The sequence below is a fragment of the Phymastichus coffea genome, unplaced genomic scaffold (assembly GCF_024137745.1).
Source record: "Phymastichus coffea isolate CEN01 unplaced genomic scaffold, Cenicafe_Pcof_1.1 PCOF00046, whole genome shotgun sequence".
Classification (NCBI taxonomy): Eukaryota; Metazoa; Arthropoda; class Insecta; order Hymenoptera; family Eulophidae; genus Phymastichus; species Phymastichus coffea.
In genome coordinates this window covers 1,600,094-1,625,264 of record NW_026706857.1, presented here as the reverse complement: position 1 = coordinate 1,625,264, position 25,171 = coordinate 1,600,094, and the positions used below count along the sequence as shown (strand labels likewise).

Sequence of the window (25,171 nt, the reverse complement as noted above, 5' to 3'; positions counted from 1 at the left end):
CGCCTGTTTGCAACGATTACGAAATCGAAGGGGATATACACGAGTAAAAAAAGTGGTGGCGGCCCCTTGCGTGATCCTGTTCCCTATATTTTCACGACTCCCAAGGTCTCGTTATTCCCGTCCTTGACGTCCGTCAATTCCCGTAGGTCTCTGGTCAAGGTCGTTATAACGTGCAAACACACGCGTAACGCACGAGATTTTGCTCACGCTCGTTCTCTCTCTCCCTCTCTCTCTCTCTCTCTCTCTCTCTCTCTCTCTCTCTCTCTCTCTCTCTCTCTCTCTCTCTCTCTCTCTCGATCCCTTTGTCTCGATCTTCGAACGCCGAATCGAGATTCCGTGGCCGTCGCATGGGGCGCGTACTCGAGAAGATCGCGGTTCTCGTCTTTCTTCCCTCTTGTTCGTCAAGCCGACCTGTGGAAATGACGGTCAGCGAAACTGTCGCCGAACCGATCGCAAAATCGAAAGTCTCGATACAATCTTGTTCCGCGCAACGTGGCCGGAATGACGATTTATCTAGACGAAAACCGACGATCGCTGTTGTTGCCAAGTCGAGCTGCGAGATTTGTATCGGCACTCGAGTGGCGTGCGCGTGGGCATGGTGTCTACGTGATAGGAGAAACACGGTGCAGGCAGTGTACGCTGAGCTAATGACCTCGAAGATTGTCTTCAAAAGGTAACTTTATGCGCTATCCAGCACGCCAGGCTGGCTTAATGTAACCGACTTACCTTCGTAACTTTATACGCTTCAGCAAATTAGCCGGAGTAAAGTTATATCCTTGATATGATATAATAATACGCGCGTTGCAAGCTCGCTACTGCGAAGTGATGGGAACCAAAGGAGGATTTCCAGGGTGAAAATAACAACAAGAGAGTGCTCGGTTGTTTGGGTTGGTATTTATGTACGATATTTATTTCCATTTTTATATTTTTTTTTATTGTAACATTTCTTTATATGGGAATATATATTGATGGGCAAGTCAGAGAAGTAAAAAAATCAACCGGATCGGGGCCCACTTATACTTAATTTATAATAGAATTTTTCCTCGTCGTCTTCGTTTCCCTTCGAGCGTCTTCTTCAGCATCCAGCATTTGTTCATCATCGTTAACTTTGCTTAAATTTCATTTGATATCTCTGTTCAAGAGCTTTCGCAGGATAAATAAACGACTAATAAGATTTCAACATTTCAATTGTCTTTATTTTGTTTTTCTTTCATTACTTCTATACGCTGTATAATAGCGGGGAATCGATAAAAATCTATCATCTCATCATCTACGCGCGCTTTATCAATATGAAATTTGTAAATCTTTAATAATCTGCGATTCACAGTTTATCCTTGTATATTTTGCGATTAGCAGCAAAACATTGATACGAAAGTGTGAGTAGATTGTACAATGCTACAAATCGGTCGCGACAATCATTCTATTTGGTCGCTTCCTCTTTTAGGTTCCTTTTCTTCTTTGTCTTTAAAATCTGCGATATATATATTTTTTTTCTCTTTTGGGAAAACTAACGGATGTCAATTACGATTATTATTATTTTTTTCCAATGCCGTGATTAAATAAAACGTCACGTTCGTTTACACATGGCTACACAATAAATCGATGTAAATAAATGCCGGCGTAAAAATCGACGGATATCTCGTACGTAATTACGCGAATTATAATATTTATATATAATATAATATATGCGACGGGCAAAACAATCAGAAATAAAAACAGTTCTCGGCAACATGAGCAAAGGAAAAGAAGTCCTCGCCAAATGAAACAAAAAAAACCGGCTTAACGGAAAAAATCTCTTTATACTACCGTTCTTTGACTTTGGTATTAAGTCATACTATCTGTAGAGAAAAATCACTCGTTACCATTTGAAAAAAAGTTTCGTCACATTGACTACGAATCTCTTTGAAACAATATTGACGATTTTTGCTATATTGTAGTATTATCTATAATACGTCTCTACGAGTAGTGCAAAGAATTTTTCCAAGCTAATTTTCTTTTTTCTTTGTCTTCCTTGTCTCTTTACAAGAGTGGGATGTGTTGTGTGTACGTGAGCTTACAAAGCCAAGTTTTCACTAGGCGCCTTATCTTCGAGTAGTCACCGACTGAAGTATATCATGAAAATAACCGTACAGAGTTTTCGTACAATATAGAATCGTAACAAATGTTTTGTTTTTTATCATTTAGTTAAAAAATACGGTTCACAGTAGTGTATGTAGCAAAAAGTTGATTTTTTTTGTTCAATAACGACGTCAAATGGTCATCGTAACAACATTATTTCTCATTCAACAATATTATAATAACTTGACAGTCGCATTAAAAAGAACAGCAGAAAAGAAAGCACATGGTTGCGAAAAAGATTTTCGATATCATCTCAAAAGTATAAACGTAACGTGAATCGTATCGTTGTGGTACTACGTTTTTATCATGAATAACTTACTTGTCATCATCCAGAAAATAAAAAGAAAATCTTAACAGTTTTCAAGTCTTTTTCTGCCTTGCGCTCTCTCTACTTATTCGATATCGATCATATTCACCTTCATTCACTTTCTTTACGAAAATGTGTGAGTGTGCGTGTGTATATTTTCATGACTGTATTCCATACGCATATACGTATTTATCCTAAGTGTGATGAATCTCGAGAGAACGATACCCCTGATGCACAAAAAGTAAACGAAAACTAAGTTTTATCACAAGGAGAATGAAGATCCACCAATAATGTCAGTGAATTTCTGTATTTACTTGACTTTTTTTCACCAGTAGGAATCATTCCTCGATGCTTGCCAAACGAAAGAAAGAAAGAAAGATGAAGCAATGAAAAGCAGAGCAAACGTTTTTGCGCAAACGAAAGATCCACTGCTACGCGCGGTAGTTTTTTCATTTGCGCACAATATTTATTGCATGGTTTCATTGTTGCCTTCGTTCTTCTGTTCGTATTTCAGATTAAAAATTCTTCTACATTCTTGTATAATGTGTTCCATGTATTGTTTTGCGTAAGTGTGTATTTGAGTAGGTAAGTGTATAGCAGTAGAGTGGCGAGCGCAACTAAATCTTAATGTTTCGTTCTACAACATGACGTATGAGTTTCATGTACTATAATTAATATTAATAATAATAATAGTAGTTATAATGATAATAATAATATGTACATTATTGTTTTCTTAATAACTTTTAAAAATCATTCTATATAGTGTATAGTCTTGCCCTCGCTCGTAAGGACTATTTTTTTATCAAATAATTCAATAGGTACTTGATTTTTTTGTTTTGTTTCATTAATGAAGCTAACTAGACGATAGTCTTATACACTTTTACAGAGCTTTACTATCAATTATCATGTATTACATTATAATTCGTTTAAGCATTACACATATAATATATTGATAATTATTAGTGATGCTTGATTGTATTTACTTGTTTTGCTTGTGATAAAAAGTATATGTATATAACAGTAATGAGATGCGGTCGTTATGCATGGTATTCGCTACAACATATTTTTTCATTCTCGTGTTCATGGTAAATTATTACTCATTACGCTAAATTATCGCGCTGGACCATTGTATTTTTTTCTGTCTTTTCTTTTCTCTCCCTCCCATAAATCATATCGCAAAAGAAATTTTTTTGTCTCTCCTCTTGTACTCTTTCACTCGTTCGCACTTTATTATCTCATAAATATATACGTACGCACTCTCACTCTCTCAGTTATCTCGGGCGTTCGTCCTTCTTGAGTACATGATTACATAGCGATCTCAAATCAAAGCTACCTTATTACGCTTTTACTATACGGAAAGACAATAAAAACCAGTCAATGAAAAGAAGAGGAGCAAAGGAAACGCATTTCTCATTTTTCAAACACGTTCAATTATGTATATTTGTGTAGTATATATACTCAATTTTTACGTAATAAGAGTTTGTCTTGCGACGTTATATTTTTACTTTTTTTTCATTGAAAGACAGTCTATTATGTTTTACTAACGTTATTCGTCTGTTTTACGCCGTCCCGTAAGCGACCGCAAAGCGACTTTACCCGCTCGTATTCTTTAAAACTTAATTGTTAGTAATTTTTTGTTATCGATTATATTAAAGCTTTTTACTGTATAATATAATTAATTACATATCACGCTCAAAATAATCTTTTTTTGTGTCGATATTCGATTGCTCCGTCAAGTGCTCGTGAACACTTTAGACGTGACATCTCAACGGAATAATTTTTTTTCATTTTCGCACTACTTTCGCTAAGTTTTAATTTCGTATTATATAACGCGCATCTCCTCATTCGCGATAAAACGAATCACAAAAAATAACGTAACACGCAAGCTATCCATTCAACTCCGATTTGAGTCTCTCATCAGTCTAATTTTTTCCATTTTTTAAAAGTTTTTTTTTATGTCACCTTTTTTAAATTTTTAATTTTTTCAATTTTTTTTCATTTTATCTTTTTCGTTAGTCGAGTTCGGTCGCAATAGAAAGAGAAAATAAAAAGTTCAACCGATGCGCGTTCAACCCGCATATGTAGATACATATTACGATAATCGTGCGATAGGATCGTCGTCGTCGCTGTCGCCGCGAGTGTACACGAATAAAAATCATAGAAGCGTATATGTATAGTAAACATCATAGTCACTTGCAACGATTTTTCCCTTTCTCGCAAGTAACTTTCGTCACTCGATTACATCAACTGATAATATAATTCACGCGCGCGAACACATACACACACCTTTTTTCACGCGTTTCTTTTGTATGAAACTAAAAAGCAATGCACCAGAAGTAATAAAAAATAATAACCGTTTTAAAGATCAATTTTTGACAAGACAAACCATGCACAACGAGAAAATCCAAAACCGAGAGCAACTTGTAATTGGTATAACGATGGTTGTAGCAGTTGTATTATCCGAAGGTTAAAAGAGGCTTTTGCGCGCGCAGTACACACATACAGTAGAAGTGAGAGTAGTCCGGGAAAGAGGTCACCGCTCGATATCGATCCGCGAGTACTGGCAAGCAGCGCAGCGCGAGAGCTTGCTTGCGAATTTTTCTTAGTTCGCACGCGCTTGCGCATGTGTGTGTGTGTGTATACTCGCGCTATCCGTGACACTTGACACACGCGGCGCACAGGTTCATTGTACTCTTACTCTTTCTCCGCCCCCCCCCCCTCCCCCGCCCCTCTCTCCCTGCGGGTAACACACTTTTTTGTAAAAAAAGAAAAAACAAACAAAAAGAAAGCGTAATTTGGCATGTGCGAGATCTATATATGTCGCTTCGCTTCCCGTACGGGGATTAGCACACGAGTTGAGTGCCTCGTGCTTGATTAAGTACGGAATTTATACTTTTTTTTCGCTGTTCTTGACTTGTCTGCACCTCTCGTCAATTGATTTTCTTTTCCATTTTCAAATATGACTCGTGTCTACATATTGATACTTTTAAAATTTTCCTCGAATTTACATCAATAATTATCGCATTATTCCTGAAGATTAACCGTATTTATATATTTTTTTAAATTCTGCGTAACATGTCAACATCATCGTAAGGATTCCAAGATTTATTTTGTTTTCTTTTTTTAACGAACAAAAAAAAACGAAAAAGAAGAGCTTGCTTTTTATCACAGCCACACATATCAATTAATCGAATAATTAATTAAAGTATACTTGCGTGTATAGTGGATTTTAATTTCCCCGCCGAAATATCAATCATCATCGAATCCAGAAGGGTAATAATAATTTTTTTAAATTGCAAAAATGCACAACGCCTCATATATGTATATCTATAAATGTGAATCTTGATTCCGTATCGCTCTTTCCTTCGCACAAACACTATAATAACATTTTACTCGTATCTCTTTTGGTTTCTGTATGTCAAGTGTGTCGTAGTACGCAACGTATGTGTCGTCTGTGTTTGTGAGTGCACTCATACATTTTCGCATAATCATCATCGGTCGAATTCCCACATATATACGTATATAGGAATGATTATCAGAGAAAGATATAACATATTACAGCGCGACACAACGTTATTATCATATTACATTTCTTTTTGTTTTTTGCTGAGAAAGAAACGCATCGCGATATACATACTTATGGCCGTCGATCCTCTTCTCGTCGCGCACAGACAATTCATTTTTTGTTGTTGTTTATTTTTTTAAGCACAGCACCTGTTGATTTGAAAAAAGATGGTTTGTTGTTCTTCTTCTTCTTTTTCTTGATCGCCGAGAGGAGAGAAATTTGCCATGAAGTGTGGCAGCATCACCATCATTAGCAACAATAGATACATGATATCAGCAGCATAGTATAATCTGTTGTCGTCGTGATTGTTGGCTCGTCGTATAGTTTAAGTAATCATCATATAAGTCATGACGAAAAAAGAGCGAAGAGACACACCACGGACGCGCATCATCGTGCGCACTGCTCCCCCATTATCGTCGTTTAAAAAAGTCTTTTTTCTTCGAGCCTTCAATTTGCTTCAGCGCGCGCGTGTGTGTATGCGTGTCAGTGTACTTTCTTATAATTTGTGTGCGTGTGTGTGTACGCGTCTGAAGAGTCACGGCTCTGTCTCTCGTTCAACAGTAGTACATTTAATAATGAAGGATGGCCAACTCAGAGCATTTACATGTGATCCACGCGAGTCGAGAAGAGAAGAAAAGAAAGATAAAAAGAACTGCCTTGTTATACTGTGGTCGTCGATAGATGGGGTGTGATGTGTAGACGGCGTCGCGCAAGCATCATCGGCAAATCCATCAGAAAGAGGCGCGACGCTGGCGTTGATGTGCAATGACATAATGAGAACAGAGCGTGAGCTCGTGGATGTCTAGCCCTCGCCCGTGCGAGTGCGAGAGTGGGCGCTGTATTCGGCGCATCACGACGAGCAGGCCATCCAAGAGTTGCAGGTGCAGGTGTAGCAGGCCGTGGGTATGACGGGGGCGTAGTAGTAGCCGTTGGCGTAGAGGTAGGCCGGCGCAGGCGCCTGGTGATTGGTCAGCCGCTGCTGCTCCTGGCAGAGCACCTGGTAAGCCAGCGATTCGATCAGCGCCAGAGTCTGCCGCCGCTCGTGGCCCATCAGGCACACCGTCGACTCCTCGACCACGCTGTGCAGTAGCATCAGGTACTGGTACTTCAGAGCCTCCTCCTCGGCGCCCACGAAGTGGTTCCACAGGTAGTTCTCCAGCTTGGCCTTCTGCTGGCCGATGTCGGGAAAGTCGATGAAGAAGCGCGAGCACATGTAGCGCTCCAGGGTCTTGATATAGTCCGGCTGCGCGGGCTTGTACATCTTCACCAGCAGGTTACAGTACTTGAGCAGTCCACCGCCGCGGATCTCCTCGGGATGCCTCGTCGAGATCAGCTTCTTCTGCAGGTGGTACAGCGCCTCGTGGAAGTCGCCGTACACCGACTCACCAACCACCTCGGGATACGAGCTCTCGTTCAACTCGGCCGAGGAGTCCTCCTTCTGGTCCTGCTCGCGCTGCTGCTGCTGCTGTAGCTGCAGCTGCTGCTGCTGCCGCTCCTGGTGGTACTGCAGCAGCGAGTCAAGGACTATCTGGAAGGAGTCCACGCTGAACTCGAACTGGCGCCTCATCGAGTCGACGAACTTGAGTTCGACGTTGCGGTGTCCGCGCGAGTTGCCAAGCGATATCAGGCTCCAGCGGTCACCGTCATTGCTGACCTTGACCATCTTGGAGACGTAAGCCTCTTTGAGGCTGCAGGTGGTGATCCTCTTGCGCGATACGCCCTCGGGCAGAAGATCGAACAGGGAACCGAGCACCGCGGCCTTGACCTTATCGTAGTTGCGCCCGCTGGACAGCTCCACGGCGAATATGAGATCGAGATCGTTGTAGGGCTGCGATTCGGTGGCGAGCACATGCGAGGCGGCGCCCCCGTTCAGTCTGATGTCGCGGACCCGCATGCCCGCGCCACCTTGGCTCGGATCGGCCTCGAGCTTGCCTTTCACCACTGTCACCAGATCCCGCAGCCTCACCTCCAGCGTGGGGAAGTTACCGCGACCGTGTATGCTCACCACCTCGTTCATCACGTCGTTTAGTCGGCAGACCTGCTCGAACGACAGGACCGCCCGCCTCTGCTGGGCCTCCGCGTCCTTGTTGTTGTTGCTGTTATTGTTGCTGTTGTTGTTGTTGTTGTTGTTGTTGTTGTTGTTGTTGTTGTTGTTGTTGTTGTTGATTGCAGTCTTCTTCTCATTATTATTATTGTTGGCGGCCGCAACAATTTGCTGCTGCTGCTGAGCCAACTTGTTACTTTCCTCGTTTATCACATTGTCTTGCTCGTCCGCGCTGACGCTGCTGCTGCTGCTGCTGTTGCTGCTGTCTGTCGTCGTCGCGATGAGCGGAGTGCTGCCGACAATTGGCACGCTGATACTGGGGATGCTGATGGGTGGAATCTTGATGCAGTCGTAGTTGGCGAGGATGCTGTTGCTCACGACCTTGCTGTAAGTGAGATCTGGGGTTGTTGGCTTGCTCGGCGACTTGCTGCCGCCGAAGCTCGACTTGCTGCCGACTTTGTTATTGTTGTTGTTCTTCGCATTGCTGCTGCTGTTATTGTTATTGTGGGTAGACTTGGGCGACTGGCTCTTCTTGCTGCTGTGCTTCTGCGGTTGCTCGTCGACGTTCTCCTCGTCGCTGCATGAGTTGAGGTTGTTGTTCTCCTTAGCGATGTAGCTGTCGTGGTGCTTGGCCGACCTCTTGTTCGCTTTGCAGCCTTTGACCTGACAGCTAGCGGCAGTGGCGCCAGAGGCGGACTCCATCGTTTTCTGGCCGCCGTGTCCCGCGGCAGTGAGCACACTGGAAAAGAACATAACAAGTGAAGCTTTAGTAGCGTACGGCTGTTTAGTAAACCGTGTCAATGAAAGCTGCGCGCGAGCCAGCGCATCCTAGACAATGGCGTGACCTTATGAATTTACGAGCGCGGAAACGTCGAACTTTCACTCTTCGAGCGAGAAAATGCCTAGGCGCGCGCGCGCGAGAGAGAGAGAGAGAGCATTTGTGCATCTGTCGACACGACAAGGCGTAATTTTTGAAACAACGTCGCGGCTACGAGTGTGCAGGCCGCGCGAGTAGAGAGAGAGAGAGAGAGAGAGAGAGAGATCTATCCGTTCGCTTTGGCGCGCTGGTTCACGCGCTCTATTGCCGCTCAGTATTACGAGACTTGTGTAACGAGCACCACTACTCGAACATCAACAGAAGTGAAAGGCTCCCTGGCGCGATACACATTGTGGCCGCCGTCGCCGTGCAAAAAAGAAAATGAAAAATAGATGAAAACGAAAAGAAAAAAGAAAGACAGAAATAAAAAGAAAAAAGAAAAAGAGGCCACGAACGGAGACACTTGCGCGCGGATGAAAACCGCTGGCGTTCGCTCGTTCGGTCTCACTCGCGTCACTGCGGGGGTGCTTCGTCAGCGATTATATTCCTTTCGTTTCGCTAGATCGACGGCGCCAGCCGCGCATCCCACGCGCTCTCGCCAAAGATACTTTACGCTGCTGGTGTTTACTCGCGCGGGATAACGAGGCTTTTCGCGTCCTTGCCTTATATTTGGATAGTTTTCGTCGGGTTGTTTGGTCCGCCTAAGCGTCGGAAAACAAAATTTGTTTTTATTTTGCTTTCTTCTAGTAGCAGTAAACTTCGGCGAGTTTTCTAAGTTGGTCGCGATGACAAAGCGCACGACGAATTGCCAGAACGTTCCATTCCACCGAGCATACCGAGACGCGGGCAACGAGTCCTAAATGCTGGGCACAGTCTTGTCTTTGTTTGTCTCGTGTTATCTCGTGAAGTAGCTGGAAAAGAAAAAAAATGGAAAGACGGAAACGAAGCGCGCACGCGAATGCGCATGTCTCGCGGGGAAAACCCAAGCGACCGGCGAGAGAGAGGTTCAAGGATGAAAAACAAAGCGTCGTGGGCTGGGGCGCGTGCGTGCGAGCCTAGCGATCCACGTACGTGCCGGAAGCCACGAAGGGGAATTCCGAGGAGAGAAATCAAGAGAAGGACCGAAAAGAAGTACAGCGTTGACATGTGTGAGCCGGAGCCGAGTTTATCTTTGACATGGCAGCGAGCGTCGAGGGCCTCCGAACGAGATACGATTAACTAAGAAGCGGACACGCACGCCCGATTTTGCGTCATTGACGCGAAAGCAGCCCACGCCAAATCAACAGGCTACCGCGGCGCTGCCGAGGAACGAGACGAGCCAGTCAGCTGGCGGACCCGTAGGGGGATGAATAGCCTCTCGCGTTTTCTCTCCCGTCGCAAGATTGATACCCACGCAACCGGCCTGCCGCCGCGTATCGATCTTGCCAGGGGCAACCTACGTCATACCACGGCGCCGAGTAATTTCATTCAGTAGCCGACAGCGCAGATACACATCTGCCGTCACTGCTCTTTCCGTTTGGGAAAGCTACTTTACGACTTTCAACGGCAACAAGTTGTGCGTACGCGCCTGTATGAATCAAGGGGAGGGTTAGAGAGAGGATTTTATTTTTAGAGCCGTGCGTGCCAACTTTGCTACCGTTTGAACGCGAATTTGAACTTGTGGAAGTTAATGAAGCCGGTCAACTCGCTATGAATAGCCGGCTATCGCATGCGCATGTGTAATTCGCTTGTTTTTCCTTTGTCGCTATTCAGGATGGATGCTCCCTATATATAACGGTTCGCCGTACGCATGACCTATATATTACATCGCCGACATTATTCTTATCTCGCGCGCGGACAAAAAAAATCCGGTTGCGTACACGCTTTGGGACACCATGCGAAAATGTGAAAGTGTACAGTGGTAGTTGTCGAAGCGATCAGACACGAAGTTTATTATGCTCGCGAGGCTCGTTGATCGCCCTAATTTAGCCGGCTAAGTTTCTCATTTTCGCGTACGGAAGTTATACAGTCGAACCCCCGGCACTTCTCGTTGCGGCACTTCTTGCGCCCCCGCACTTCTCGCTGGCTGCGACGCGGCACTTCTCAAGGGGCAGGGCCGTACACTGCCCCTTGCATACCAGGGGGTCTCTATTTCTCTTCCGGCCTTATTGGAAGGCTTATTCTTTCCTCTTTATAATTTCAATAGATTTCCGAATAGGTATGGATAATCCGACTTCAAACTTTTAGTTTTATGGATGCAGATAATCCGATTTTAATCTTATGAACCCCTTTATAATGATTTTACACTAACAAATTAGAATCTGACAAAAAAAAACGCGATAGAGAATGTCTTAGATTTTCTTGTCAAACCAATTGATGCTTTTACTTTTTTTAAGAAAAAAAATTTTTAGCGATTTATTTTTATAATAAAAAAGTAACGAAAATATAAAAAAATATGGTATTAAAAAAAAGAAGTATTTCGTTCGTTCATGTTTTACAAAGAAATTAAATAACTAATTATTACCTATACATATGTAGAAATCATAAATAAAATTTATTTGCGTTCAATTTTTTAAATTATCAAAAAAAAGTTGACTATCATATTAATTATTCTTTGTTGTTAACGTATGAATTTTGTTTAATATAAGGCGCAGCTGCTTATTTTGAACTAACTATTTTTGAGTGCCCCATGGGCTCACGCGGCAAGCTACAGTATGCCCATACCTGGCCGTAAGCTCTGATTGGCTGCCGCTCACCGAGAAGTGCCGGGGCGAGCGACTCCCGAGAGCGAGAAGTGCCGGGAGTTCGACTGTATTTCGAATAAACGCGACTTCGGCAGTCGACGCGCGCCGCGAGCTCCCAGAGAAAGTTCTTCTTTTGCAAATCGAAAGCTACGGATAGAGCGCGCGAACGTGCAATGCCAACCGGCTTTTCTTCGCGTACACATTGGTGCAACAATAAAGAGATGGTAATGTATAAACGCACTCATAAGAGAAGAAAGAAAAAATGAAAAACAAGGTCAATAAATCAAAGGCTGTGGAACACACGCACGAACGCGGGGCAGGCAGGCGGATTACTTATAGATACGCGTGAAATATAAATGCGTTTCCAACGATCGAACGGCCACATCGTATTATAAGAAGCCGGCAAGGCTATTATGATTGACCCAGTAAGAGAGAGAGAGAGAGAGAGAGAGAGAGCGAGAGAAAGAGAGAGAGAGAGAGAGAGAGAGAAGCGCCGATCGACTTATAGGCTGGCTCGCTGCGTGCTCGTGAGAGTAAGGGTCTACGCGAATGAAAATTTGATGCGCGACGAATGACGCCGCCGCTTTAGTATTCATCGCGATTTGCTCTACATCCGCGTCGCTGCGATTCCAGGAGGAATCCGTGCGCGCGTGGCGTCGTCGTGTCTTGTCGCCACGGACTTCCAGCTAGGTATTTCTCGCGCCTATTACACCTCGCGCGTACAATGGATCGTTCTTTCATCCTTTTCTTCTTTCTTTACGATGCTTCGGCGGGCGCTCGCGTCAATCATCGCGCTATTGGTTAGCGTTTGTTAGCATTTCAACGGCCGTTGCTGAGCGTGGCGCTAATGGTTGATCGCGGCGTGCGTACCCCAATCGGTGAACACGACTTGTAAGTCAGTTTTCCCGATTGAGAATTCTTGCGGGTGGCGCAAACGCGCGGACGGAAGCGAGCGGCGAGCGTCGCCTCTGCGCAACCTGCCAATTCGCTCGAGCGTTATATAGCTTGTTTTTCCCGCGCACTTGTAACTCCGATGTGTCTTCGTTTAATTGGCGGACAGGCAATCGAGCCATTTGCGCGCAAGCACGCGCGAGAAGACAATTACGGAGCGATTAGTCGCGGGCATACTTTTCCTCTCGCGCTGTCGCGGAACCGCGGAGGTCGCGACTAATTTTCTTCGTCCGATTGACGATCGGTGAGCAAACGGAAATGTCACGCGAGGAAAAAAAAATAAATAAATAAATAAGAGAGGAACAATTTCCATATAAAACTCGTTAGCATACTTTTTTTGGCGCGGCGCGGCAACGATGCTCGTTGACCGAAATTTATTATCCATCGTCAGCAGGAATTCTCTGGGGAATTTTCGGGCACAAGTTGCTTATAATGATTATCATGTTTTTTTTCGTTCGTTCGCCAACACGGCCTTGGATGAACTGATAGCACGTGTCGCGGATGCACCTTTCTGCGTGCTAATTTGCGACGTTTGATAACAATAAAATTAGAAATTAAGAGATACCGCCAGTGTTAATGATTTGCCCTTTGCTCCAAGTAAAGCACGCCTGCATTTCGAAAATGACCGGTCGAACGAGAGAGGCAAAGGCGAGAGTGCGTGGCTTGCGGCCTTCTCCGAAATAAAACGCTGTTTAGCGCTGAAACGTAAATAGGAGCGACGGCAGCGAAAATAGCACGTCGGCTCACATCGTCGGTATATAATCACGTGTCGCCGCGAAGGCAAAGAAAGCGCAAAAGCGATGCACGCACGCGCACAGCTGAGCCGCACACTCGCCGCTAGTGAAAACGAAGCGCGAGGGACGCACACGCGATCGGAATTTTGAAAAGTCTTCCTGCTTCAGAAATTGAGCCAAGTATTTTAATATCGGCGGAATTCGATTGCAAGCGAGTCCGACTGGTAAAGCCGCGCGTCGAGAATACTTTGGTATAGCGAGCGTGTGAGTTTTGAGCAGGTTACAGCGATAAGATTCGAATGAGCTAACTATATCGTCGGTGGCGGCGAAAGAGAAGCAAAAGGGGGGCCTTCGTTGCCGAAAAGCGCAGCGACACAGACAAGAAAGAGGGGAAAAAAAAGAGGCGCGCGACCATAGTTGGCTATGAAGAGCACAGGCGTTCGCGCGCGCGAGCTGACGTAGAAGAGAGAAGGACGTCCTGGTTACGCGACTCGGCCGGTCGTTGCACTCTCTCTCGAGCGCACTTTAACGTTAGCAATGCCGAGGCGCCTTCTCTCAGAAGCTTTTTTCCGTCTTCTCTCCCGGCGACCAAGCGAAAGCTACGCGTACGAGCTTCTTCCTCGTTGTCCGTTCGCGCATGTAAAGCGCGCGGGGGTTCATCTGCTCGGCGTGGTTTTCTTTGCTTTTTTTCCGTTTGTTTTTCGTTTCTTCTTCGACGCGTTGCATCTACGAGCAAGGACCGTTCGCGATTGTATTTCTTTCGGGATAGCGAGCGTATTAACGGCGCGGGCCGGCTCTTTGTGAAACCGAAAGAGGAAAAAATTCAGGTCACTTTCCTCCGCGGCTAGATTATGCCGTTGCGTGCTGCAAGCGGCGCCGGGCAATAAAATTTACGTTCATTTCGCGATGTCAACTCTGCAATACCGGATATGAAAAGACAAAGGCTGCTCCCTCCCCACCCCTTTTAACGGCCTTTTTCGCGAATTTATGAAAAATGCGCCGATTTTTTTCGGCCGATTGCGCAACGAGCGAGCGATGTCGTAAGTCTCGCTGGCGCGCGAGCGAGCGAATCGTTATAACACGCTTCCAATGCTCTTCTGCAAATTAAATGTGCCAGTCGAAAGCGCATTAAGAGAACAATGAGACGAGGTCCTCTCGGTCGCGTTATAGGCCAGTGCATGCATGCGCGGCGAGCGCGCCGATGACTATACTCCCGCACTGGAGGCTAGCATCTATCCTCGCCCATTTGTATCTGTCAATTATAGATGTACGTACGTGCCCCGTTTTATTAATCGCGACCCCTCGCGCGCCAAAGCTATTTCTTTTGTCGCATCACATTAACAAATATCCCCAGCGGAGGAATGTTCTCCTTTTTATCGCATCGAAATCCGCCTTTCGGCGCTGAAGGCATTCGCGCCGGAGCCGAGCGCAGACAGTTGCGCAAATGAAATTTTTCGTCGAAACGAGGTTTATAGACTCGCGGGATATTTGTACATTGTAATGTCTGTTTCGAGGTGCGCGCGCTGCAGCAGCGACGAAAAACAGTGTAAGAAAAGGTGAAAATAAAACGGTTCAATGTCACTGGTCGCGATTATGTATTTCGTGATTATAAAACTAATTGGCTTTGGCAGTGTCCCAACGAGCCTGCCGTCGAGCTGTCGCTCCGACTATTCGCGCGGCGCTATCAAAAAACTTTACATAACAATTACGATTCGCCCGTACAATGGGATATTAAAAAGGGGACAATAAACTTACGGCTGACGAAAATGTTGTTGCGCAAAACGGCACGCGATCGACACGGAAAAAACGACGGAGCACCACGCATCTTCCGGAAAGTTACGTTGTATTATTCCTATTTTATCTCTCTTGCTGGTCTATTAAGAACAACGAAAGCATACGCACACACACACATACACACACACACAGTTAAAATGCTTACATCAGTGCGAAGTAATTTCCCGACGGAGTTTCGTTGGCCATTCGGCAATGGCTTTTTCCGGCCGACTAAAGCTTTCTCTGTGTTTATGAAGAGATGCCTGGGAGAAATAAGGTCGACGCACCTAAGTGGAATAGCACCGCATTTTCTCGAGAGCCAGCGCGCAACTTTTCCCGGACGAGGAGGAGGAGGAGGAGGAGGAGGAGGAGGAGGAGGAGGAGGAGGAGGAGGAGGAGGAGGAGGAGGACGACGACGACGACGACGACGACGAATGCCCTAGCGCTGCGCTGCGTGCTTCTGCGGCCAAGGAGCATAAGTGAAACTTTCTACTGTATGCGCGCAGCAGAGAAAGAGAGGTCAGTTGATAGTAAGAGGTATAACCGAACGAGCGAATAAAAAACGGCGAGCAGCGCCAACAAGGATGAAAGGGGAAAGGAGCCACCGCGAGTATAGCAAGTACGTATATGTGCAGCGCCGTCGTCGAGGCTATATACACGCCGCAGCACGCGGCCCAAGTGGGGGGAAACCCCAGAGAGGCTCTCTCACGAGGAAGCGATTCGACCTTGCAGAGGTGAACTCGCGTGGGCTTCTCGCGCGTTCTGCGCGCACGCAAATCCACGACGCTCCGCGCCTCTTCTCGTCTCCGTTCTCTTCTTCCTTCGCTCCTCCACAGCTTTTCCTCTCGCGTCGCCGCGCTTTTTATGCTCGATCCCGGATTCGCGCTCGTTCGCGGCGAGTAATCCAGCGCTGCTCGTCTCGAAAATTGCGTCAAATTACCTTGGCAAGAGATGTGCAACTGATTTTCGAAGTGGTTTTCGTCGGGGTCACGGGTCACGATGATATCAAGCCCAGAGGTTTGTGTTTAGATAAGATTGCGCCATCTTATCGTCGCGATTTCGACAGTAAGACGTTTAACAGAGACTCCAAAGTTTGAACTAATCGACACGCACGACTCTCTCTCTCTCTCTCTCTCTCTCTCTCTCTCTCTCTCTCTCTCTCTCTCTCTCTCTCTCTCTCTCTGGCAAGGACGTATTTAAATCCTCCCTGCGCATAACAAAATAGCGTGCCGTTTACGTAAGAATTCGAAACTTGCGGACTTTTGACGAAGATTTATAACGCTGCAAACAAAACGGCGAGTCGTTACGATTACAAAAGGCCAACGGCGAACGCGACGATTTTCCATTTTTCACGCGGAGCGGTTCGTCTTTTCCTTGCCTGCTCGTGGAAAGACTCGGGCTGATGAAAATAGCACGCGCGCAGAAGGAAAAAGAAACCAAGTGGAATCTCTTCCGGGCGACGCGTGCTGAATGTTTGCGATAAGTTATCTGCGAGGAGCGGGGCTCGCAGGAAGAAAAATAAGGGCAGCGACGCGCTGCCGTCATGGCTGACGAATGGACGCGACGCGCGATGTAATTATCCTAGATCGCGACGGCGGCGACGGCGGCGGCGACGGCGGCGGCGGCGGCAGCCCCAATTCGCGAAATAGCGGCGGCGCAAGCTCGTTAACCGCGTTAGTGCGCGATATTTACGCACTCTTTGGATCCCCCGTGCGGCTTTCCCCGTGCCACGCTCGCGTTCGCAAGCACGGGCGGATACTCGGCGCGAGCTGTCGCAACGCTCGGCCATTTGAATAAACATCGATAAGAGTGGCGGCCGAGGATTTATTGTAATCAGTTCATTGCCATCGAGCGATCGCCGCGCACAATAAGAATATCTAATTATCTAAATGGACGCGCGCGCGTATAATCGCGGCGTCGCTCCCGCGGGGAATTTTAATTGCACTTCAATTTCGCATAGGATACGTCTGCATAATGCAGATCCGAGCCGACCGATGCTATTTTCGTCGCGCTTCGCCGAGAAATATGCAGCGATCTCATTGGCTCTCTCGAGCCGACTACACGCTCGCCGTGACAATCTTTATGAATTATTCAACGGAGACACCATATAATCCCATTTTGCAGAGTTTATTACTATCCTGCACTTGCACACACTGCTGTGGAAAATCGCGAAACGGCAAATACAATTTCAGCGCGCAGACCCGACTGCTTATGTAAACTTCAGTGAGCTCTTGTCTAGACGGTAAAAATCATTCGTTTTGCAAGGACGACGCTCGTGTTTACGCACTAGCTGGACTCGTCGAAGGAAAAGTTAATTAAGCTTTCTTTCGAGTGAAGATAAACACTTGCCGAGAGGCGGTATTTCCAAGTACACCGACGGAGGTAAAAAAATAAATAAACGCGGGAGCAATCGGCACCGCTGATCGAGAGAAAAAAGCTGCGTTCATTCACAGAAACCTTGACAACAAATTGCCTATCGAAAGATCTCCCTAGGCAGTCGAATGAAATCCCATTCTAAATCCGTGTACTGCGCGTTGGAAATAGCCAGCCGCGCGCAACAGAGAAGCCAATGAACGCGACGGCGCCGGGGACGGCAGAAGAAAAAAGGAACAGATGCAGTACAATGCCTGCATGCCCCATACGTACACACAGACACGATAAAGTGTGCGTATGCGATTCGCGAGTCGGTGGCTCTCGATGTGACTCTTTTACTATCACGGCAAGGAGAGTCCGCGTTTCGAGTGCTACATGCATCCTCTAACGGTTAACAAGATTAATTTTGTCGCTTGTTATACCGCAATGGTCGTTGTGGCTACGCGTGGTTTCGTCTTCTTTTCAAATCCGTCGCAAGCTCTCTCTCTCTCTCTCTCTCTCTCTCTCTCTCTTTCTCGCGCGCTCCAGTATCTTTCGAAATTTCATTCGAAAAATTCTACTCTGCAGTTTTTTTTCGTGTACTGCGAATGAACAACTGATCGATTTATCATCGACAGGCGCAGTAATTGTCAAAGACAGTTACGATCGCTTTAACTATTCAATTATGTCCTAGCGACATCTGGCAATGAATACAAGTGAAAACAGACATTTTTCAAGTGGAACTCGCGAAAGCTTTCCACAGCATCATAAGCTCGTGGAATTTATCATACGCGCGCTGAGGCTCAGTTTGACAGATAGGCCGACCAACGGATCTTGGCAGAGAGCGTACAAACGAAAGAGCTCGGAAATCAATTGTCGTCGGTCTCTTGCAAACAACACGTTGAAAACTGAACACAGTAGTGGTTCGCGCGCAAGGATTTTCTAGCACAGTAAGAAAAAGAGAGATAGAGAGAGTTGCAGCGATCTACTCCTACCGCGCAACTATGACTTAGCGCGTGAATCCTTTCATCATTTCGGCCTTACACTTTCTTCTCGCTCCCACTCGGCGCTGCGCGATGACTGCAAATTGCTGCCGTTCGGCACGTATGCGCTCGCCGTGCGTTGTTTACGATCCGTCGCGCGCACGATGTACCTTGCTCGCTCGTACCTTCCGTAAACAGCTTGCACAATCTATACACTGCCGAGCAAAAAAAAAAGCTTAACATTCAGGCTTATCTTTCCGGCGAAAGCATTTACAGCAGCCAATAAATTTCACGGGTAGCACGCGCGCGATCAAACGACATCGTTCAAGGCCCGAGCTTTCTGTGGACTGAGCTAAGATTCCTCAATTGCTTTCCTCAATTTGATACTCTCGCGTACGCGACATTCTCTCGGTCGCACGTGTAGTCGGAGATAAAAGAAAAAAGCGCTTGTTATTTGTAGGACGAAAATTAATGTTTTGATAGCCGAGAAGATGGCAATGAAGAGCTACTACATGCGCGACGATGGCAATCGATACGCACAGCACAGCCTTATGGCTTATAGACGATTGGCCTTTCTCCCTCGATGCTAGCCGAGCGTGTGCAACCTCGTGACAAATTGAGGCTTCGAGCGTTGTCGTTAATTTCGAAAAACAAGACCGACTGACGTGTTCATTGAAAATATAAGAAATTGACGCATTGGTGGCGGGTAAGTAGCTGTAAAATAATTATGCGACACTTGTCAAAACCGCCTTTCGCTTATATAATCATGCGACACGACGCTTCTATAAGAAAATATAATGAATTTCGTCGTTATACGTGCAAAAATACGCATGTAAAGCAGAGCAAATTAGTGAATAATATATTATCGGTGAAAAGGAATCCGAAACTAATAAGAATCCGTGCGATAAGAGAGCCGAGACACGTTTTTATCGGAATAAGCTGACAATGTAGCAGACAAAACCGATACGGCGCTTTGACATGTACATTAAACGCGAGCCGTAACTTTCATTGGCCGAAAACAATTTCTTTCCGTAGTGAGATAAAAATGAAAAAAAAAGCAGTATCATGCATGCGCTATCGATATAAACCGCGACACGTGCGCGATAATAAACAGTCAAAGAACAATAAATGTAAGCTAGCGTGTCAAAAGAGCTGATTGCGAAAAGGAGAAACATGCTCTTCCGGTCAGAGCCGTGGCCTTGGGACCTTCGGCCGAGAGAGAGAGAGAGAGAGAGAGAGAGAGAGAGTGTGTGAGATTACGCCGAGCATACATTCCCCTTCGGCTCGACAGTGATAAGCGGGAATCTTGACGAATGCACAAAGATTTTGGCGTTTGACATTCGCGCGCGGGTCGAAGTACTATGTCTCTTCCGAGAGAGGCTGCGATTCGCTAAGCTGACGCAATCACGCGACTGCTGATAAGGCCCTCGTGCGGCAAATAAGAGTGTGCGTGTGCGAGTTGGTAACCATCGCGGAGACGCCGATATTTCCCACTTTGCATGCGCGCTGGACGTGCATTTTTTCCTTTTTTATCCTTTCCTTTCGATTGCAAGGAGTTCGCTCGATGAAACTCGGATCATTTGTTTTGATTGGACTGCGAAGGAACAAGAAAAAGAACAATGGCTGCAGAGAAGATACGACGTTTGCGTAGGCAGTGAACATGCGCGCGAGCGAGAGATTTTGCAATGCGGAGGATAGGCAAAGGTCTATTTTTAGCGCGGGACTCCAAACGAACGAGATCAATGATCGACATGAATTTATCCATGCCACTAACGCGTCAAGTTCTAATAGACCTTTTCAACAACAAAAACTTCAACGCAATTAAGCAAATGTCGCAATTTCGTGAACCTCTTGCCACGTTAACATTCGAAAGACTTGATTGTATGCAGTCATCGAAAGCTGTCTCGTTTAGAGAACCTCGGAGGAACATATTTTTTGCTCTTTTACGATGTTATAATTATGCATGAAGTCACGAAATGAAGAGGAGGATATAAGGCAACGGTTACTAGAATCCACGGTAGTAAAACGTAATTTTATTATTTATTATTATTTATGGCATTTTTCGCGTCAGAGTATGACAATTAAAATAGGCCAATCTAATGCTATAAGTAAGTGGCATTTTCAGCTTTCACTTTTATTGCTGCACGAGACGCAGTCGAATGACTTCCTTCGGGTATAATAAATTGATATCATCATTTCTTCGCGCGCTATTTTATATTATATAATAAATACTATTCGAATCGTGATATATGAAAATCTTGACGATCTTTCAGCGGAGAGAAAAAAAAGCACAGATAATTCATTACAAATACATTATACTTCAGCTGCAGTTCTATTACGTGCTTTTCCTTTTATGTAACTTTAAATCACGTAGTTATATTTTCATTCGTTTCCAAATATATCGATAAAAAACATACATCAATATTTTTTAAGCGTGTAAGATAAAATGTCGTTTGATTAATTTCTAAGTAGTTTTTCGTTATTTTCAGCGATGACCTTTTCAACGAACACGCACTTCTTTAATGTCAAGAAATCATTGAGAGGCAATATCTTTCACTGCGAGGCAGATGTTTAAACGAGGCTTACGTATGTGTGTACATAAAAAAACACGAGTAAACATGCAGAGGCAAAAAAAAAATTCTGTCGAATGGAATCAATTAAAGAGATACGTGCATAATGGAACGTGAGTCATTTTGGCACATACCGCAATTTGAAGTCAAACAAACTAGTTACATTATTTTTTCGATGTTCCGGCTGTACATGTAAAGTTTGATAATTACACGTGGAGGGGAACGTTAAGTTCAAGCAGGAAAATGGCAACAATAAAACTACAGTCATCACAATCGAAGTATCGTTTTTCAATATAAATTCATCGATTTAAAATTTACTATTAGAGAGTAATCGCTGTAAAATGCGTTGTTGCCAATGACTGATAAAAGAGCCAAACAATTAAGCACTCGTTAAGCTTGTCGAAAATAGAAATAGTTGACGCATCATTGTCAGGGGATTGCGGTGAAGAGGCAGAGAGAGAGAGAGAGAGACGTACACACATTTGTGCATAATTGACGTATTATCGATACAGATAATTGCACGCGACTTCAGATTTACGGCAGCAATACAAGCGCAAATGGAAAATTTCGTAAGCGCGATAATCAAGGCAGAGATTCGAAAACTTTGCGTGTACACAATTATATGTAAAATCCCCCGTGACATGTCTTCTAAACAAACAAACAAGAGGATCCGTCACGTCGCGATGAGCCGTCACGCCGATAGTACACACGGAACAATCGAGGATACGATAAGCGCGAATGCATACGATATGCATACGCTGAGGAATGCAGATGATCTCGTTCGTGCATACGCGTTTCAACCCCCCCCCCCCCTGCCCCTCTCTCTCACGCATTAACTGTTTGCGCGCCGAGAACTCGCAAGCGCGCGTGACACAGAAAACCAGCATAAGCGTGGGCCTCCCACTGCCTATCCGCTTTTATTTCGATCTTCGAAGGCCTGCGAAGCTCTCCTTTTTTTTTTCTTTTTATCCAGCCACTCGACGCCTGCAATCTGAATCGTCGGAAACAAATCGTACGGCTGCGTCGGCGCACAGCTTGAACTTGATGACAAGCTGCGGTGTACGTGCGCGCGCGCGAGGAGGGTCATTACGCGATTGCACGAACGATGACTGCGAAAGCTGCGCGCGCGAATGGGTGTTTGCTGACTTGCGATTCCTTCTCTTTCTTGCCGCGGCGAGTAGATGCGCTTGGTCGTGTGCACACGCCGGACGTACCAGCGAGGTGTCAATCCGCTTAGGTTTGATATTTATCTGATGTTCATCGAAGCTGCACGGGCGCTCTTCCCCGATTGCGCAATCGTCAATTAAATTCGAATTTATGAATAAACGCACTCGACGTAGCAACGAAATGACAAGCTCTCGCTTATATAAAATCAAATTTCCTGTTCGTGTTTGTTTCGTTTCATTGAGAGATGCAGAAATCCACAGATAGGAAAAAAGATGATGAGAGAGCTGCTTGCGATAGTTGATGCAAACGACGGTTATACGATTTTATTCTCTGCCCACTCGTTGGAGCTCTTTTCAAGGCGTATCGATCTGACGTAACGTGTATCTGCAAATTGGGGAAAAAATATTCAAAAACTACGCCGAAAAGAAGAAAAAGAATGTCGGTTATTTCGAGTGCTTTGGGTTTTTAAGAATTTGCACGATACACATGCGGCCGCCGTAGTTGGGCTGAGTGAGAGAGAGAGAGAGAGAGAGAGAGCATTGCGTCAATATGCAAAACGGGTTTTCGAAACTAATCACGATGCCGGAACTCGTAAAAGCTACGGCTTTTATCACTATGAACGCATGTATTCGCATAGATAGAATCGTGTTTTCCCATTTTTTTTTTCGCGCGAACGTAATCCTTCGCGAAAGACAATATAAATGTGATGCAAGCAACAGTACGACGACGAAGAAGCCGTTAAACTTTGCGAGCCCTTAAGACTCTGTCACCTAGTTTGGTTTTAAAAAAGAACAAAATAAAACGGACCGAGGATATTTTCGCGAACTTGGGAATCCGTCTCTCAACGGCGGGTGCAAGTAATGAAAAAAGTCACGATGATAAAGCGCTCTACCGCTGAAGGGCCAAGCCACATATGCAAACACGTCGCTTTCGTTTTTAAGTATTTATTCACCGCGACGATGATAAGTCATGCCATCGCGGCTCGTCGTCGGCTTTTAATTTTGCTAATCATGAATCTTGACGAAACGGAATTCCGAAAAATTAGAAGAAAAAAAGAATCGTTACGTATTCGTTTCCGTCGCGATTCATCTATTAACCTTTCCTCGCCACAGATAAACAGTAGCGCGCGAGGTTCCCGAATCTGCTCGTATAAGCGGAACGCGACGTACCTTCAAAATATTTATACGAATCGACGTTCCATGATCAGTGCGAAAACACGCACGCACGTACGCACGCACGCACACACACACACACGTGCGCGCGCACACACGGCGACGAATAGCAGCAGTAGCGGCCCACGGCCAATTTCACCGGCAGCACAACGAGAACGACCTCGCACTGGATGTATAATAGCGCGCGGTGCGCGCGGTTGTAGGTCGCGCGCACCGAGTCGCACGTACGGAGGAGCTCTCGACCACGACTGGCGAATTAAAAATCACTTTTGCGAGCGCGACAACACGGCTCGAGAAGTGCCATTGCGACAAAAAATTATCATCCACGGGGAGAGCTTGTTGAGTATCTCGACTATTATCCGCCACGGAGGAAGATAATGCTCCTATTGTCTATCACACGATCGTCTCCTTTCCATTCCCTCTCCCCCGCCCCAAAAATAATAATAAATTCAACATTTCGCAAGCATCAGCGATTAGATGATATACATATGTTATTTTCCTCATCGATCACATGCACATTCTCACATATATACGTACATGTGTGTGTGTGTGTGTGTGTGTGTGTGTGTGTGTGTGTGTGTGTGTGTGTGTATAGATGAGCACTTTCAAGGTTTTCTTTCGAGCGAGAGCGTGTATACTTATAAGCGCGACCAAAGGGTTAATTCACCTCTCTCGAGTGGAGTTGCTGCCGCTGCGCGAGAATCTCGCCAAACCCGTTCGCGCTCGAAAGCATCGAAAGGGCTTTTTCGCATCTCACACGCGAGAGCAAGCGTGAGCGAGCACGAGAGAGAGAGAGAGAGAGAGAGAGAGAGAGAGAGAGAGAGAGAGAGAGAGAGAGACACGGAGCGAAAGGGAAAAGCCGGCCGCCGGATATGGCGCTGAGTGCGACGTACGTTCTAGAAGCAGCAACGACTCTGCTACCTAGTCCGCGGTTATCCCGGCCTGCTGCACCTTTTTTGCACGCTGGCAAAAAGTGTCGCTCGCCGAACAGCCATCGATCGCCCGCGCGCAGCTTGCGACAGATTTTCAACGGTCGCAGGAGTAAACAATGCTATTTATAGCCGTTGTCGCGCATAGCCGAGCGCAGCGGCTTCTCGAATTGGCCGAAAATCTGGAGGCGCCGAGCGAGAGCTTACGTAAGCTTACGCCGACGCAAGCACGCGAAACCATCGCGAGAAGACGCGAGTGAATGGCTGGACTTTCGAGAAGCCGTTGCATTCGCGCATGCACGCACGCACGCATGTACGCGAGTAGCCCCGTCGGAGTAGCTCGTGACGGTGGGCGACGACGAACTATTACGATGCGCGCAAGGGACGGCGAACCTTCTCGAAAAGCTCTCTCGTGCCTGCCTCGCTTTGCGTACAGCTGCGACGCTCTGTTTGCTACTCACGTTCTGCCTCGGGAGCTGCCTCGCTGCTGCTTCTTTCTGGTCGTCGTGATGACTGTTGAACTAGCTACTGGTGGACGATCTCTTCTCGCTTGCTGTGCGAGCCTTGGCGAAGGAAACGTCGCACTGCACACGTGCCGGTGTCGGGCGAGCTCTGCTACACACCGCCTTGTTCTCGCATCGATGACAGGCAAATCAATTTCTGTTCGCGAACAACAGAGGTCGGCGAGAGAGAGAGAGAGAGAGAGAAAGGGAGAAAGAGAGTGAGAGAGAGAGAGAGAGAGAGAGAGAGAGAGAGAGAGAGAGAGAGCACACTCGGACGACGAAAGGACGAGGCCGATCGAACGAGCGTTCGCGGTGGAGGAACGCAGGCGCGCGTGTGTCGAAGCTCCGTCGGCTGAAATGTTTTCGTTCGTCGCACACAGTGAGATCGAGAGAGGTAGAGCCGGGCCGTACAGCGCTGAACTCGCTGGTATCGCAGACTCGCACCCACTGACAGTCGCGGCCC

General features: G+C 46.0%; 1 protein-coding gene across 1 annotated transcript; it reads right to left on the bottom strand.

Moving 5' to 3' along the window:
- Window positions 1-880: 880 nt before the first annotated feature.
- LOC131664832 (terminal nucleotidyltransferase 5C-like) lies at window positions 881-25,171 on the bottom strand. Its single transcript, XM_058936240.1, has 2 exons — window positions 24,667-25,171; window positions 881-8,773 (listed from the first exon to the last, which is right to left on the bottom strand). The coding sequence occupies exon 2, from the start codon at window positions 8,734-8,736 to the stop codon at window positions 6,841-6,843; it is 1,896 nt and encodes a 631-aa protein (XP_058792223.1). The 5' UTR covers window positions 8,737-8,773; window positions 24,667-25,171; the 3' UTR covers window positions 881-6,840.